Source organism: Marmota monax, unplaced genomic scaffold, assembly GCF_021218885.2.
Source record: "Marmota monax isolate L192 unplaced genomic scaffold, Marmota_monax_Labrador192_F-V1.1 WCK01_AAM20220418_F8-fsc00047, whole genome shotgun sequence".
NCBI lineage: Eukaryota > Metazoa > Chordata > Mammalia > Rodentia > Sciuridae > Marmota > Marmota monax.
In genome coordinates this window covers 488877-506232 of record NW_026692072.1, presented here as the reverse complement: position 1 = coordinate 506232, position 17356 = coordinate 488877, and the positions used below count along the sequence as shown (strand labels likewise).

The 17356-nt window shown below is 43.4% G+C and overlaps 1 protein-coding gene across 6 annotated transcripts in view; it reads right to left on the bottom strand.

Moving 5' to 3' along the window:
- Positions 1–11306, bottom strand: part of Kiaa1549l (KIAA1549 like) — a 269091-nt gene extending 257785 nt beyond the window's left edge. For 2 of the 6 annotated variants that reach the window (XM_058583163.1, XM_058583168.1), the window contains exon 1: positions 10775–11302. In XM_058583163.1, coding sequence (XP_058439146.1) covers positions 10775–11021 — 247 coding nt within the window. In that variant the 5' untranslated portion in view covers positions 11022–11302. Of the gene's footprint in view, positions 1–10774 lie in introns of all 6 variants that reach the window. The other 4 variants (XM_058583160.1, XM_058583165.1, XM_058583173.1 and 1 more) reach the window with 4 other exon arrangements.
- Between the last annotated feature and the right edge of the window lie 6050 nt (positions 11307–17356).

The following is a 17356-nucleotide window of genomic DNA, read 5'->3' as shown; positions in this document are numbered from 1 at the left end:
TTTGATCTTCTTGAGGTTGCTGTTGTCATCTGGTAAATAAAAAGACACGTGCCAGAGCAGTGGCATTCATTCCCTGGAGCAGAGGTAGAGGCTGAGGTGTGGGGGCCCTAGTTTCATTGGAGGCCCTTAATAATTGCACATTCCACATGGAGAGAGTAAACTTAGAAATATTCTAGACCTTCCGGTCTACTGATATTGCATAAATACCAAAGCCATTTTGTGTTTCTGGCATCAGGAGGCTTTTTTTTTTCAAGCTAAGAATAGACTGAACATATATAAATCAAATCCCCCTCTTGTGGTTAGGACACATTAGGCAAGGCCTCGCCTGACTGGACAGAGAGGCAGGTGCAGCAGTGACCTTGAGCTATGCTAGAGGCAACGCTTGGCCTTATTTACATCTACATTAGCTGGTTCAAACATGGTGCTCAACCCCACTGTGTTTAAAAAAAAATCCATGAATTCCCTTAAACATCTGTGGGAGCTTCTTCTAGGGAGAGAAGCCAAGAAGTAGTGAAAATGGAAGGAAGAACCTAAGGAGATGTTTTAATTCTAGGTTTGAATCTGAGCTGTGAGTTTAAAGCTAATCTCTTTATAGCAAAAGGTTTTTAGATATGTTTCCAGAAGAAGTTCAAATTCTCTCATGACAAGATTTAGCTATCTTGGAAAGACAGCCACCATACAGTGTCAAGTGAAAAATGTAAGGTGTTAAATATTACACCCTTTATATCTTAGAAAAAAATATAAGTGAGGCTATGGATATGGATATAAATATTTGCAAGAAAAAAGATCTGGAAGGACCCAGCACAACTCTAGGGAATAGCAATGAGGCCAACAGGGCCTTCTGCATTTCACTTAAGTATTGTTCAAATTTAATAAAGTATGTTTAGTGTACATTAAACACTTTATTATGTGTATGGTATGGATGGAGGAAGAGGTAAGAAGCCCGTGGGCAATCCCACCAAGATATCTGCGTACAGCTCATAAACACACAGCCAGGCACAGGGGGAAGCTAGGAGAATCTTGAGGCTCTTAGTCACAGGGGATAAAATTCCCTGAAAAATGAAGTGAATTCATAAATAACAATCAGCCAGCAGTGATCTCAACTTCCTGAACATGTCCCAAGCAATTTCTCCACATCCTAACTATTCTTTCTAGACCTTGAACCAAATCTCTGTGGTGTCTTGTAGCCCTGGGAAACAAGAAAAGTACTAGAAGTCCCTGATATTTTTCATTTTAACTAAAGAAATCCTGAATGATCTTCAGTCTTATCTATAAGACCACAGACATTAAAGGAGAAATAATACCAATTCTATACAAATACTTCCATAAAACACAAGAGGAAATACTTCTGTACTGTCTATAGTCCAGCATTACCCTCATATAAAACTGTAACAAACTTTTCAACCAAAAAAAAAGTTATAGACCAATATCTCACACAAACATAAGACTTTAAAAATTCCTACCAAAAAGAATTAGAAAGTCAGGCCCAGCTGAAATATTCATCATGACTAAGCTTGGTTCAACATTCTAAAATAGACTAAGTTGTCTTTTTACAGATTAAAGAAAAGAAATCTTGTGATCACCTCAAAAGATACTGAGAAAATATTTGACAAAATGCAATTCCCATGCATGACAAAAATTCACAGCATACTAGATGTAGAAGGGAACTTTCTCAGCCGGATAAAAGACCTCTACAAAACGAAAAACAAAAATTATAGCTGACATCTTACTAATAGTGAAAAACTGAATGTTTCCCCCAATACTGGGATCAAGACGAGGATGTCCACCTTCCTCATTCATATTCAACAATGTACTGGAAGTTTTAGCCAAGGAAATAAGGTAAGAAAAGGAAATAAAAGGCATATAGATTTGAAAGAAACAAACCAAACTGTCTTTAATCACAGATAACATGATTTTCTACTTAGAAAAATCCCAGAGATTCTACAAAAAGCTGCTAGAACTAAAATGAGTTTACAGTTTACAGTTTATAGTTCTCATGTGCTATAAGGTAAATGTTTTTTGATATGTTTATACAATATAAAAAATTTAAGTACTGTTTATCAAAGTCTTGAAGCACATGAAATACACATGTACAAATTTATATGCTAAATTCTATAAAACATTCATGGAAGAAAAGATTATATAAATACATGGAAAGATATATGTTCACAGATCAAAAAATTCAGTATTATTAAGATATCAGTCCTCCACAAATGACCTAGATCCAAAAAAAAATTCCAACAAGAAAAATTCCAGCATGACTTTAAAAAAATTTTTTTTTTTAGTTTTAGGTGAACACAATACCTTTATTTTATTTATTTTTCTTTTTATGTGGTGCTGAGGATAGAACCCAGTGCCTCACAGTGCCTCAAAGATACAAGGCAAGCACTCTACAACTGAGCTACAACGAGAGCCCCCCGCATGACTTTTTAATACAGATGAACAAGAAGATACTAAAATCTATGTGGAAAAGCATAAGACCTAGAAGAGCCAACAATTTTTTTAAAAAAAAGAAGAGTGGACAAAGAGTACTTATACTACCTGACTTCAAGACTCACTATAAAGTTAGAATAGTGGAACTCAACTGAGTGGCAATTTTACTCTCCAGAAGACATTTAGCAACATCTGGAGACATTTTTTGATTGTCACCATGGGGAAGCAGGGAGTTACTGGCATCTTCTAGGTAGAGGCAAGAAATGTCCCACAATGCACAGTGTAGCCCCCACAACAAAGAATTTTGAAGCCCAAAATTCTCTGGACTTCAAAATTCTTTGTTTGAACTTCAATGATGTTGAAGTTCAGAAGTCTGAGCTAAAGAAATCAAGACAGGGTCATATTGGCATAACAGAAAAAGTATAGATCAACGGAACAAACTAGAGCCAGAAATAAACCCATGCAAATGTGGTGCCAAGGTAAGTCAATGGAGCAAGGGTAGTCTTTTCAATAAATGGTACTAAAGCAATTAAACATCACATGAAACAAATTAACCTTGACTCTAACCTTGAACAATATATTATATGAAATGGATCACAGACCTTTAAGTAAAAATTAAAATATAAAACTTGCAGAAGAAATCATAGATGTTTGTGATCTTGGGTTAGGCAAAGATTTCTATGCTAGAATACTAAAAAAAAAAAAAAAACATGACCCTTAAATTAAAAAGTAGATAAAGTAAAGTTAATCAAAACTGAAAGCTGCTATTCTTTGAAACATACTACTAATAAAATAAAAAAGAAAAGCCACAAAGTAGGAGAAAATAAGTACAAAACACATATCTGAAAAAGAACTTGTATCAAGAAAATATAAAGAAAGTTCAAAACAATAACAAGAAAATAAATGATCCAGTGGTTTAAATGGGCAAAAGATTTTAACAGACACTTCAAAGTACAGACATAGATGGCAAGGAAGAACGTGAAAAGATACACCAAAATGACATCATTAGTAATAATAGAAATGCAAACCATAGTGAGATACAGCTGAATAACCGTTAGAGTGCTGAAATTTAAGATAAAAGAATAGGGGAAAAAGCTGACAATATCAAGTCTCAGTGAAGATCCAGAAGAGCAACTGAAACTATTTTTTCTTTTTTTTTTTTCTTTTGGTACTGAGGATTGAACTCAGGGGCACTCGATCACTGAGCCACATCCTCAGCCCTATTTTGTATTTTTATTTAGAGACAGGGTCTCACTGGGTTGCTTAGCACCTCGCCATTGCTGAGGCTGGCTTTAAACTCACAATCCTCCTGCCTCAGCCTCCCAAGTTACTGGGATTACACGCATGTGCCACAGCACCCAGCGCAACTGAAACTCTTGTACATTACTAATGAGGATGCAAAATTCAATAGCCAATTTGGAAGAGTTTGGCAGATTCTTATAAGGTTAAACACAAACCTAAAATAAGATCCAGTGATCCCACTTCTAGGTATTTACTCAAGGGGGGAAAAAAAAAAAACTGCCCATGCAAAGACAATTATACCTCAAACTGGGAACATCCCAAATGGTGAATGGATAAGCCAACTGGGGTACAATGAACCATTATTCTTCCATTAAAAGGACAGAACTGGAGATCTAGGCAACAACATGGATGATGCTCAAGAGCATGAAGCCAATTGAAAGAAACTGGATCAAAAAGTTACCTACTGAGCCATCGCATTAATATGACCTTCTGGGGGGTGGGGAGTGGGGAGTAGGGAGAGGCAAGATTTGGAACATTTTACAAGTATCTTTTGAAAAAGGCAAAACTACAGGGATAGAAAATAGAATGGTAGTTGCCAAAGACCTGATGCTGGATGGCAGGGTGGACTGACTACAGAGGGGCAGGAGAGAGTCTTCAGGGAGATAGAAACATTCTACATCTAGATAAAGGTGAGGGATCCATGAGGTCTACTTCTGTCGAAACTCAACATACAGCACACCTGGAAAGGCAGATGGTGATGTATGTGAGTTATACCTTAATAAATTTGATTTTTTTTAAAAAAAAATCTTATGGCTCATGGGTATGTTCTCTTTGTATGGCGTGACATTTCAAAAGTCAAAATTCACTCATGAGCTTGAAAACAAGGAGGTTCTAAATAAAGATCCAAGTTTTCTTGAGAATTCAGAACCATACCACTGAGCTCCAATCCTTCCAGGCTGCAGCCAACCAGCAGCAACCTCCTTATGAAGTGTGGGCACCTCCTGTCTTGCCACAAATCCCTGCCTGACCTACTTCATGGAGGTACTGCCACCTGCCTCTCCACCCACCTGGGTAAGGGTTTCTTGTCCTGGGTTACTGACTGCTTGAGGGCAGGGGCCAGGCTGGGCTTATCTTCCACTAAATACCAGGCATCTAGCAAAGAGCCTGGCAGATGCCAGGTGCACAGCAAATACTGCCAAATGCATGTGACTCATTCGCCACCTTCCCACCAGCTTCAATAACTGATATCTACGACACCCAGATTGCTGACCGCTCCTTTGGTCCTGAAGTCCTCAAAGAGAGTCATCATCCATGGCAGCCATCCCATAGCCTAGAATAATGTGTCCTTCTGTGTGTTTAGAAATCCCCTCTAAGATGTTGTCAAGCAACGAAATGTTTTAGGGTCATTCCAGCTATTCATTTTTGTCTGAGAAGAGTAGAGTTGTTGTTCTAAAAGGGGGGGGGGGGTAGGGAAGGAACGAAAGAAAACCACAATGTGAGCTCCAAGGTTAATGAAAATGAAAAGGGAAACATGCACGTTCTTCTGGCACGTTCTCAGATCATATTCTAGTAATTTAAGACTTGGGATAAGTGGCCTTCTGAGAGGCTCTCCGCTCATCTTCAGAGTTTCAGGATCTCAGGGTTTCCACAGCTGTGTGGATGTGTGGCAGGGAGGGATATCCAACTTCTATTTTAGATCAATATTGAAAGCATCGTGTTCCCAAATCATCTTTACTTTATGGGGAGTGGGGAGTAGGGAGAGGCAAGATTTGGGACATTTTGCAAGTATCTTCAGGGGAAAAAAATACTATTCAAATGTTCTTGCTGTATGTCATTAGTGTTAAAAAATAAGAAAGTATGAATATATGTAATCATTTCCCCCATCTTAAACCTCCATGGACCCATTTCTCCTATTACTCTACTTTTCTCTGTATAATAGACTCTAATAGGGTTGTCCTGTTTGCTGTCTGGATTTCTCTTCTTCCTTTCTCTCTTGAACCCACTGCCATCAGGCTGTGTCTGCATCTCTCTTAGTGATGCCAAACACTTCCACGTCTGGAAACCCAATGTGCATTGCTAGTACCAGTCTAGCCCCACTCTTAGCAGCATCTGGGAAGCTGATAGACTTCTCCTCTTCAAATGCTTTCTTCACTTGGGTTCTGGGACACTGAATACATTTTCTTCTCTTCCTACCTCTCTCTGGTCATTTCTCTGCTCTTTGGCTGGTCCTGCGTCTCCCTGAACCCACAAACACTGCAGCACTCGGGAGCTTACTACAGATCTCCTCTCTTCTCTATACCAACTCTCCAGCTCCCTGATGATAGCTCCCAAATTTATATCTCTATATCTGATATCTCCCTACAATTCCAGACTGCTTTGTTCAACTGATTACCTTATATCTTTGCTTAATAAACATTTCAAGTTTTACATGCCCTAAACGAACTCTGTACTTCCTACCCCAAAACTGAGCCAACTGCAACCTTCCCAGCTCAATTGATGGTAACTTCTTCCCGGTTCCTTGAGCCAAAAACCCTGGGAGCTCTATTGGTTCCTCTCTTCTTTTCCCACCCTCTTACTCTATCCGATAACACTATCATCTCTGTCTTCAAAAGATGTCCAAAATCTAACCACTTCTGCCACCTCTCCTGCTACAACCTGTCTCAGCCATCTTTACTGGCACACTGGATTTCCATACTAGCCTCCCACCTGATCTGCCTGCATCCTGCTTGGCCTTACAGTCTTTCCTCCCGCTATAGGTACTGGGGATTGAACTCAGGGACACTCAACAACTGAGCCATGTCCCCAGCCCTATTTTGTATTTTATTTAGAGACAGGGTCTCACTGAGTTGCTTAGTGCCTCACTCTTGCTTTGAACCCTACAATCCTCCTTCCTCAGCCTTCTGAGCCACTGAGATTACAGGTATGTGCCCTAGCACCTGGCACCAAATTGATATATTCTCTCTCTCTCTCTCTCTCTCTCTCTCTCTCTCTCTCTCTCTCTCTCTCTCTCTCTCGTAGATGGACACAATATCTTTATTTTTTATTTATTTATCTTTATGTGGTGCTGAGGATAGAACCCAGGGCCTCACATGTGCTAGGCACATACTCTACCACTGAGCTACAGCCCCACCAAGGTGATTCTTTATGAAATCAGATTATGTCTGCTCTTGTTTCGAAGTTCCTATGGCTTACCACCTCACTCAGAATAAAATACCAAGTTCTCTCCTCTCCACAGCCAGTATGTGCTGCATGACTCAGCCCTTGCTCCTCTTCAGCACCGTTTCTTGCCACTCTCTCCTTCTTCCTTCAGTTCCACACTGGCTTCCTGCTGTCCCTCATCCACCTCAAGCCTTTGCATGTGCTTCTCCCTCAGCCTGGAATATCTGTTCCCAAGATAGCCAGTTAGCTCTCCACTCCAGCGTCATCTCATCTTCGAGGCCTCCCCTCACCACCCTATATAAACAAGTGTACGTATGCAGGTGCTAGCCCCCAGATTTGTTCTTCTTCAGAGAACTTACCACCACCAGACTACACTTATTTATTTTCAATTCTACTGAAAAAGGACCCATCGACCAGCATCACACAGGCAACTTGTTATAAATGCAAAATCTTAAGATCTTACCTCAGACCTATGGAATCAAAGCCTGAGTTTTTACAGAATCTTCAAGTGATGTGTATGCACAGTAAAGTTTTGAAAGCTCTGGGCTAGTTTCTGATTACCAGGAGAATGGAAGCTTTTCTTTCCTCTGAAGATCGATGTGCTCAAAACATAATGAACTAATTAATGAGTGAACAAATGAACTATGTAGCACCTGTGGAATGGGAAGCCCAGTTGATGATGTGTACAAAGAAATTGGAGAGGGCAAGAAAGAGAAAGAGATCACAGAGAAAAAGTTGTTTCCCCCATGTATTGTAATTTATTTATTTATGTGGTGCTGAGGATTGAACCTAGGATCGAACCCAGGCAAGAGATTTCCCAATATCAACAAACCCATCTTTAAAATAAATAAATAAATAAACTTTCTTTCAAAATGCAAATACATTCCTTAAATCAAGCAGCTACTCACAACTTATTGTGAATAACTTAGATGAAATAATATTCTAGCATCTAACAGAATCAGCTAAGGCAGGGGATGATAAAGAAAGCTGTAAAATTTAACAAATTCCTGTTCCCGTGCTGAGCATTGTAACAGGCAATAGGGAAACCAGGAGGAATCGTGATATAACAAATTGGTTGGTAGTTAAGAAGACTGGAAAGCCAAATCTGAACTTTACCATTTTGCCTGAGGCCCGGATGGCAGGAGAGAATGGAGGGCGTCAGCATTCCCTGCTAAAAAGAAACTTCTCCTACATCCAAAATAAAGCGACTGCCTGCAAGCAAGGGTTCCGTGGAGATGGGAATTAGGAGAGGGAGTCTGAAGGAGGACACTGAACATGACAGCAGCTTGTTTTTTTGTGTGGGAAAGAGAAGGACCTCAACTTCCTCTGATACTAAAGCCAAAGAGGCTGGGGTGGTGTGGGTGGGAGCAGGCTTCGAACACACTGCAGGGGCCCCAGGACACAAAGGTGCTAAACAACTGCAACAGTATTTTCTGTAAACAAATCTATTTTTTGCCCACTTTTCAACTAAGACAAGTGTCTGGCTTAGCCTTGCTTAGAAAACAAGGACCAGAGGAATGCAAGTTTCAGGCCAGCCTGGGCAACTTAGCAAGACTGTCTGGAAATAAGAAATCAAAAAGGTTGGGAATTTAGCTGGGTAAACCACCCCTTCCTTCAATTCCCGGTATCACAAAAAGAAAGAAAGAAGGCGGGGGAGAAAGAAGGAACAGCAATGATGCAGTGATGTAGCCTTTGCAAATGACATGTCCATAGCAAGCTAGCCCTTTAAGTGGGACCTCAATTGTCACAGGCTTGGCTTCTCACACAACTCAGCATCAGACATTCTGCAGTGGAGGACAGTGCTGAACCACAGCTATCCAACAGAAAAAGTTCAAGACTAGGTTCTTTACTGAAAGGCAAAGTCCCCAGGCAAGTGGCATCTGTTTTGCCCTCCTCCTGTCATTGCTTCCTTCCCATAACCCCTGGGGATGCCTGTATGAAGCCCAAGACTCAGCCACCCTGGGATGAAGCTGCTGCAAGTGGAAATCAGAGAACAAATGAAAGAGGGAGGAGGTAAGACAGGGAACACACTGTTTCACTCTTTCATTGAGAAACCAGTCATAAAATTAGCAGCAAACACACAGGAAATGATGGAGCTCAGTAGATCCACAGGTGGGCTGGACCACAGAAAACTGATCATCAAGGGTAACAGCAAAAAGGACATCCAAAAAGCACAGAGGAAGCAACAAATCACTCCAGTGAGAAGGGAAAAGATGAAGGACTTTGGGGAACAACATCACTTTAATGAGTTTTACCACCATTATAATCAAAGTGTCTTTCTTAGCCCTGTGTCCTCATGACCCCTATCCTAAAAGAAAAAAGGACACCAGGGCTAAAACCAGAAGATGTAGATCAGAAGTCCCCTAAGTCAGACTGTGGCTGTCTGAAAGAGGAGCCACGCAAAATCACAGAGGTTCAGAAGGGTCTGAGCACAAAGGTTGGAAGGGAGATCAGAAATGAAAAAGCGATCAGAGGAAATCATCTGATATCACGCTGAACAGGAACAATACATGAAAGCCAAATTTCACATATTACAGATGGCTGAACAGTTTTTGGTATCTACACTCAAATGAACAACATGCAAAAGTGAATATCTCATACACAATTTACAAAACTATCAAGGATCTGATATATTTGAAACAAAAACTGTCTATTTCTGAGCCAATGGATATCAAGGCATTTATATGTGTCTTACTCAGGACTTGTTCTTCAACTGTTGTGTCAAATACACACCACTGAAAACAGCTAAAGAAGGTAAACAGTGAGGGCTACAATTCTTCAGCACAGTGACTACTGAACTTTGTAACCACCATAATCACAGTAGAAAATCCCTTAACCATCACTTGCACACCCACAAAAATACTTCATGTCAATGACCCTTTAAGTGTTTCATGGAAAGTGGGCCTTAAATAAGCTGTTGAAGACAAGAATTATTTTTAACCTGAAACCCTCTTATCTTAAGTCAGTGTGTGAGCTCCTTCATCATTAGGAATCCTTATCTAGTTTGGGGGAGGGGCACATATAGAAAAAAAAAAGAGGTCCTCATTAGCCCTTGCTAAAATCCCCAAAACTAAAGGAATGAATTCTCTGAAGTAGGAGCTCTATTCCTTGATAAACTGAATGTACCAAGAGCCCAGAATTCCATCACAAACACAAAAGCCTGCCCTTTACTAGTGCCATAGTAATCATTCTTATTTCAAAGACAATTGTTGACTACACAGTATAAGTTTTGAAGCACTTTTGCAGAATAATTCCACCCAAACAGTTACAATAGATTTCACCAAAAAGAAAAAAAAAATCCAAGGAATTACAGTAATCTATTTCTTAGCAATTGTCCAAAGGAAGCCGAGAAGCCAAGCATGATCTCTTTTAACTAGCCTCCTGCAAACAGTGGGTTATATACTTGAACAATGCCTGAATTCCTTTGCCAGCTGCAATCAATTATTTTAGGTACCTGCGTCCCAAAAGAAAAGGTATCCACTATCCACACAGAGGAGGGAAGGATTTGGGGGAAGCCGACATGGAATTGCTTAAAACTCTCTAGCCATTCCATGCAGTGAAGACAAAGTGGACATTCTCAACAGTAAGCCCCAAATCTAGTGGACGTCCCCACCTGAAACGTGTCCTACTAAAACACATCCCTTTGAAGGTGTTCTAAACACTCCATGTCTTTATCGAACTGAAGCGTGCCTGCGGGGCCACTAGGTAGGATATGCAACTTGTCCAGAAAGAAGATAGGAATGCGCCTCTTTTTTCCCTCCCCGCCCAACGGTGCCTTCCCGGGAGACAGATTTCTGACTTCCGCCGCTGTTGCAGCAGCAAAGGGCGGAGAAAATCCCAGCACCGGTGCCGCAAAGATCTCTCCAACCACCGCCACCCGCTCAGGTGCTGGCCCCGACGGGCAGCCCAGCTACTCCAGGAACCGCCGCCAAGTGCTTACCCGGGTCCGCCCGGCAATGCTCTGGAAGGGCCACCAGCAGCAGGAGTCCCAGCAGCAGCGGTGGCAACGGCAGCGGCGGCGGCGGCGCATCCTGGGACCCACGGACTCCGGGGCTCCTCACGCCCCGGCAGCGCGCGGCTCCCCAGCCGGCCTGGCCGAGCCCATGCGCCCGGGGCCGGTCCCTGGGCCCCTGCGCCGCCGGCCCAGCTTCCTTCGGGCCCCGGGGCTTCGCCTCCTGCAGAGCCATGGGGACCCTTCACACATCCAGGCCGCTGCCTCGCTCCACACCGCGCCGGGGAACCCAGCCCTCGGCGCCCCGGTCTTCACCGGGCATCTCCGGCCATGGCCCGGGCGCCGGAGGGAGGGGGCGCCGGGCGGCGCGACTTGCTCGATCGTCCTGCCTCTGCCCGTGGCGGGCTCCGGGGAGCCGCGGCTTCACCCGTGCAGGGGCCGGGGCCGGGGCCGCAGGGAGCCGCGGCTGGCGCGGGCCGGGATTCCCACGGTGCCTGTCACCGCACGCCGGCGCGCCCCGGGAAGCGAGGGTGGGACGGGCGCCGCCCGGGGCTCCCTCCCCGAGGCCGGCTCCTACAGATGGAGGGGGCGAGGCTGTGAGGATCCCGGGCTGGCGGCCGCCGGACGCGCTCGGGTCCCTCCCTCCCGCCGCCGGTGGCCGCCTCTCCGCCCCGCTGTCTCCTCTCTCGCTGGTTCGCTGGGTTCGGGGACCAGCTCCGGCTCCAGCTCTCGGGACGCGATTGCTACTGCAGCTCAGAGCGGCGCCTCATTGACAAAGAAAGCACGTAGCACCGGAGCGGGCGAGGGAGGCGAGGCAGGCGCGCGCGCGCATCCCCGCGCGGATCCACCGCGCGCCCCCCGCTCCCGCGCGCCCTGCCGAACCCCAGGTCCAGAATCGGACCCCTTCCGGGGGTTCCCAAATCGCGGAGGTCCGCATGGGGGATTTACTCCGCCTCGTTTTTCTTTTAGTCCCCCCATATAGAGGGAAGGTCGGCAGGAGAGGTCGTCTGACCCGGGAAGGGGGATATATGTGGTCATGGTCAACATGCTGAAGCGGCCAGAAAGCTCTTCAGCTTGGATTTTGGAATGGCTCTTTGTAGCGGGGCAGGAACGCTTTGTGCTGTTCTTTCACTACTTCTCTGAGGGTCGGGCGGACACCTGCATGCCGGTTTTACCCCGGAGGAGCTGAAGCGGCTGTGGCCTACTTGCAATAAAACACTGGATTAAAACACATTAGACATATTTGGTGCACCCATACAACGTGCAAAGCAGTGCACGGGGCATTAGGAAAGCCAGAGAGAAGACTTTTCCAAAAAGTCCCTCCCCCCCCCAAATAATAGAGTTGGGGCAGTCACTGCCCTGTGGGACAAATTGCCAGAGTGACTTTAATTGCTCTCCTGCTCTTGCCACAAGTTACCTAATTCGCAGGCACTTCATACATCCTTCAGTCAATAAATATTTATTGAGCACCCACTGTTTGCCAGCTACTATGTTAGGCGCTAGGAATAAAAGCAATAAGGAAAAACATCCCCTCACCAACCTGATGAAGTACAAGCTCTATTCACCCAACAATATTTATTCATCCAACAATAATGCCTGTTATTTGCCAGGCCCTGTTCCAGACACTGGGCCAACAGCCATGAACAAAAGCTCTGTAAGTAATAGAATATCAAACAGGGATAAATACTATAGAGGAAAATCAGTGTAAAAAAAATAAAAAGCAGGGAGGGTGTTGCAATGTTAAATAAGGTGAAAGGGGGCCTGAGAAGGTGACATTTGAGGAAAGACCTGAAGGAGGTGAGCAGACAGCCATGCTAGAAGAGCATTTCATATAAAGAAACCAGTGAGAGCAAAAACCCTGAGGCAGAGCTGGCGGGGTGTGTTCAAGGCCCAGCAAGCCCACTAGGGGGTCTGGAAAAGTGTTTATCTCATTTATTGTGCATGTATAAGATAGAATTTCATCTAAGACACATTTTTATCTTCTCAGAAGTCAGATGTGTCCAACAATGAGTCTCAGATTTGTTGAAGAAACTTCTTGTAGTGTCATGTCAGTGCTCAAAATTTTCAGATTTTGGAACATTGGAGATTTCAAAATTTCAGTTTAGAGATACTTGAACCAGTAAAGTTTACACAAATACTTAAAAAAAAACCAACACTGAAACACTTGTAGTACTGAGCATTTCGGATAAAGGATCCTCAATGTGCCTTGTTAAGGTTATCATTTAATCACACTCTGATGAAATTAGTTCTGCTGTTTGAGTTTGTTGTAAGAAACTTGCCTCTGGTTGAGGCAATAAAGCAAGCCACGAAACTGGTCTGAGAAACTATTGAGGAAGTCATTTCATGGCTAGGATTCAGGCAGCATCACAAAACAAGAGTAATCCCAGAAAGAAGATGGGGGTAAGGATGGCAGGCAGTCGAAAGTCACAGGGACAGACACAGGGTTCAGAGCATTCTAAAAATCCAGGACCTCTGAGAGAGAAGCGAGCTGAGCAGAGGTGGGAAGAGGGGAAGAAAAGCATAGGTTTGCTGGGCATTGGGGGCTTGAGGCACTCCTGTAATCCCAGTTACTTCTGCAGGCTGAGGCAGGAGGATCACAAGTTCAAAGCCAGCCTCAGCAACTTACTAAGGCCCTAAGCAAGTTAGCAAGAACCTGCCTCAAAATTAAAAAAAAATAAAATAAAATAAAAAGAAGAAGAAGGAGGAGGAGGAGGAGGAGGGATGACTGGTGATGTAGCTCAGTGGTTAAGCACTCCTGGGTTCAATTCCTGGTACACACACACACACACACACACACACACACACAGGCCTGGAGTGGGGCTGCTTGTTTGAAGCCTAGAACTCATATTAGAGGGAGAATAGGAGGCAGAGAGGGGAAAGAACATGGAAGCCAATGTTCTTTCATTGGGCTTTTCCTCAAAGGGAGGGAAATGGAGAGGGGACCCTCAGTAGCACCAATTCCATACCAGTCTCTCATTTAAGGGCTGAGGACACAAAGGTGGAGATAACAAGAGAGAACATGAACCCTTTAACAGCTGTAACCAGCAACACCAGCTGACCTGGTTCACCTGAAAGGAACATAGTTGATGTCTCAGAGAAAAGACCCAGAAGGGGAGAAGTCTGTGGGTGAAGCAAGAAAGGCAAGACTCAGCCACAGTCAGGTTCTCCATGAGAGGAGGGAGATTTGGGTGGTAACAGCCACGGGGCTGAGAGATAACAAATGCGTATCTCAAAAAGTTTTCTTCTGGATTGGAAATGTGATATTCCTTTCCCCATTTTTTTTTTTTTTTTTTTGCCAGACTTCGACTAGTGATTGGGGAAATTTGTCCCTCTGATGGGCTGGCCTCAACACCAGATACCATCCTTTTTCTTGAAAAGCCCACAGAACAGTAAACAGAACAGGCATGTACATGGGTAACTGTAGAGCAACATGGTAAGCATGCAGTAGAGATCTGGGCAGGTCGTTCATCACTGTGGGTCGGTAGGGGAATGCTATTTCTGCTTAGAGGAGGAGGTGAGGTAAAGAAGAAAACATTAAAAATTGAGGCTTTCCAGGCACAGCAAATAGCCAGGTGGACAGACATGACAGTTTGCAGCCTTTTGCAGGGAAGGGAAGTACTGGTGAGGGTAGCAAGAGGGACCTTGGGAATATCCTGCTTCAAGTCAGGAGAGCTAAGTTGGAGGCAGATACAAAGAGCCAGAGATCTATCTGAAGGTTGTTCCTTATGCTCATCCATTTAGGAACAATTCTGGAAGGGTTTTCTGCTGGAGCAGGAAGCTCAATGAGATCCTTGAGAGATGAGTCCTTGAGAGAAGAGTGAGTGAATGTACACACTAAAAACTGTGCAGATTTAAATTTAGGCTGTCTACTAGCCATATAACATTGGGCAAATCACACGATCTCTATAAATCCCATCTATAAAACTGGAATGATTGGAGCAACTCCCTCATTGGGTTGTCTTAATGATTGAATTGGAACTGTCAATCACTTAGAAGTGTACTTGACACACAGTAAGCGCTCAGTCTTATATATTATATGACAATTGTAACCCTCTTAAATCATAAATCCTTTATTCATTTTAGTCTACTTAACTAGGGCTTGGGGACTTTCCCTGTGTGCAAACTCATTGTTACATAGCTCTAAAAAGTCAGTATCTTTCGTGCAAAGCATTTCTTTGTCAGGGAGAGGGGGATAGATCAATCTCCAGGCAGTGGTTTCAGGCCAGCCCTTGAAATTCCTACCATTACGATAGGGAGGAAATATCTGGGCCTCTACTTTCATTCTTTTTGTAATAGGCACATCTTTCTCCTGTAGTCCTAATCACATACTGACTCTCCTTGAAACTCTACGCTGAACTCCTGCTTGCATGTTACTGGGTCTGTCCTGAGCTCTAGGATTCCAACAGTGAGTGAGGTTTTGCCCCTATACTCACTGAGCTCGATTCTTACAGTCAAATGGGGAAGAGGAGTAAACACAGAGTTGTTCATCTGCCCGTAAGATGCTGATTCTGTAGGCTCCTGTCAAGGACAGTGCTGACAGAGGGGGCTGGAGAGGCAAGCAAGAGACATACACCATGCTGAGGAAGTAAAACGTATCTTTAAAAAACCATGGTGGTCTACAGTGTCATGGGGTATATTTCAGGCATCTCATGGTTTCCTTATTTATTGGGGGGCAGGGGGTACCAGGGATTGAATTCAGGGGCACTCAGCCACTGAGCCACATCCCCTGTCCTATTTTGTATTCTATTTAGAGACAGGGTCTCACTGAGTTGCTTAGCACTTTGCTTTTGCTGAGGCTGGCTTTGAACTCTGGATCCTCCTGTCTCAGCATCCCAAGCTGCTGGGATTACAGGCTTGCAGCACCCCACCCAGCTTATTTTTTAAAAAAGAAGAAATTTAAAATGAAATTTAAATATGGTTTTCCTTGCTTCCAGTGCCCTGAAGAAAACTCTGGATATAACTGGGATGGAGCACTCACTGGGTCTCACTGTCCTGGGTCTGAGAAAAGTGTTTAACATAGCCATGTGGGTGCCCTAAACACCAGAATGGCCCTAGAGAGCCAGAAGACACTGTTGAATTAATGTCGAATTAATGTCGCTGTTGAATTAATGTTGAATTAATGAGGGAAGCAGGGAGCTATGGGAAAGTTCTGAGTAGAGAAATCATGAGTGTGACTCTTGGGAAGATGGCACTGGCCTCTTAATAGAATGGGCTACAGGAGGGTGAGATAGAGGAGGTTACTGCAGAAATGTAGGTCATTCTTATTTCCCATGGGGGAAGGGAGCTGAGGCACTGGTGCCTCACACATGCCAGGCCAGCACCCTACACTGAGCCTCGTCCCTAATCTTCTGTTTCCTGGTTTCCCTTAAAAACAGTTTCCTACGTTTGTCCCAAGGCTCAGGACAACAGGTCCAGCAAAACAGTGACAGCATCCACCTGGACCAGCTGCCAGTCTCCAGGTGGGTGAGGCTCATCTCAGTCCTCATGGAGGATCCCACCGCAGCCTAGCAATTCATCTTTGTTGACTTGAACTTGATTTCCGTTGATGACATTCCAAATCCCCCAGGTTCTAGTTAATTATCCTCTAAATCCTTCAGTAGGAGGAGAAAGTTTTTATTTTTTTTAAGTGATCAAGGATCAATATGTCTGGCTAATATTTCTGCTACTTCTGGGGCTCATTCAGAGTAAGGATTCTAGTCCAGCCTTGGGCACTAGGAGGCTACCTCATTTTTACCATCTCTTCACTCTTCAGTTCCTACTTCACTGTGTTTAGTCTTGTAATCTGGCTCTGTAGGGTAGGAGCTAGGATTGGCCCTTGAAAATCTCACTGATGTCCAATCTGAGTTCAAGCCTAATTCCATCACCTAATAATTAGTAACCTTGAAAAAAGTTTAAAACTTCATATCTCAGTATCCCTTCCAGAATCCAGAGATATCTATCTATTGTGAGGACATAATGTATTTGTAAACAGCATTATTCACAATAGCCAAAAAGTGGAAATAATGCAAATATACGTCAACTGGTGAAAAGATGAATTTGGTACAACAGAATACTATTCCCCAATAAAAAGGGACAAAGTACTGATTCATGCTACAACACTGATGTATCTTGAAAATATTATACCAAATTAAACAATCCAATCACACAAGGCTACATATTATATGATTTCACTTATATGAAATGTCCAAGGGAAAAAAAGACAAACCCAAATAGACCAAAAGTAGATTATCAGTGGTTGTCTGGGGCAAAAATGGGATTGAACATATAAAATTATACCTGAGTTAAATATATATTTTTATAAATAAAATAACTTTTAAAATGGGGAGTGACTAAATGGGCAAAAAGTTTCTTTTGAGGGTGATAGAAATGGTCTAAAGTTAAATTGTGGTAATGATTACACAACCCTGTAAATATACTACAAGTCATTGAATGGTACACCTACAGCCAGTGAATTCTATATTATATAAATCATGTCTTAAGAAAGCTGTTCTAAAATCAAAAACTGAACCTTGCACAAGGTGCTCAATAAATCTTAGATATTATTGTCATATAAAGTCTTCCTCAAGCACA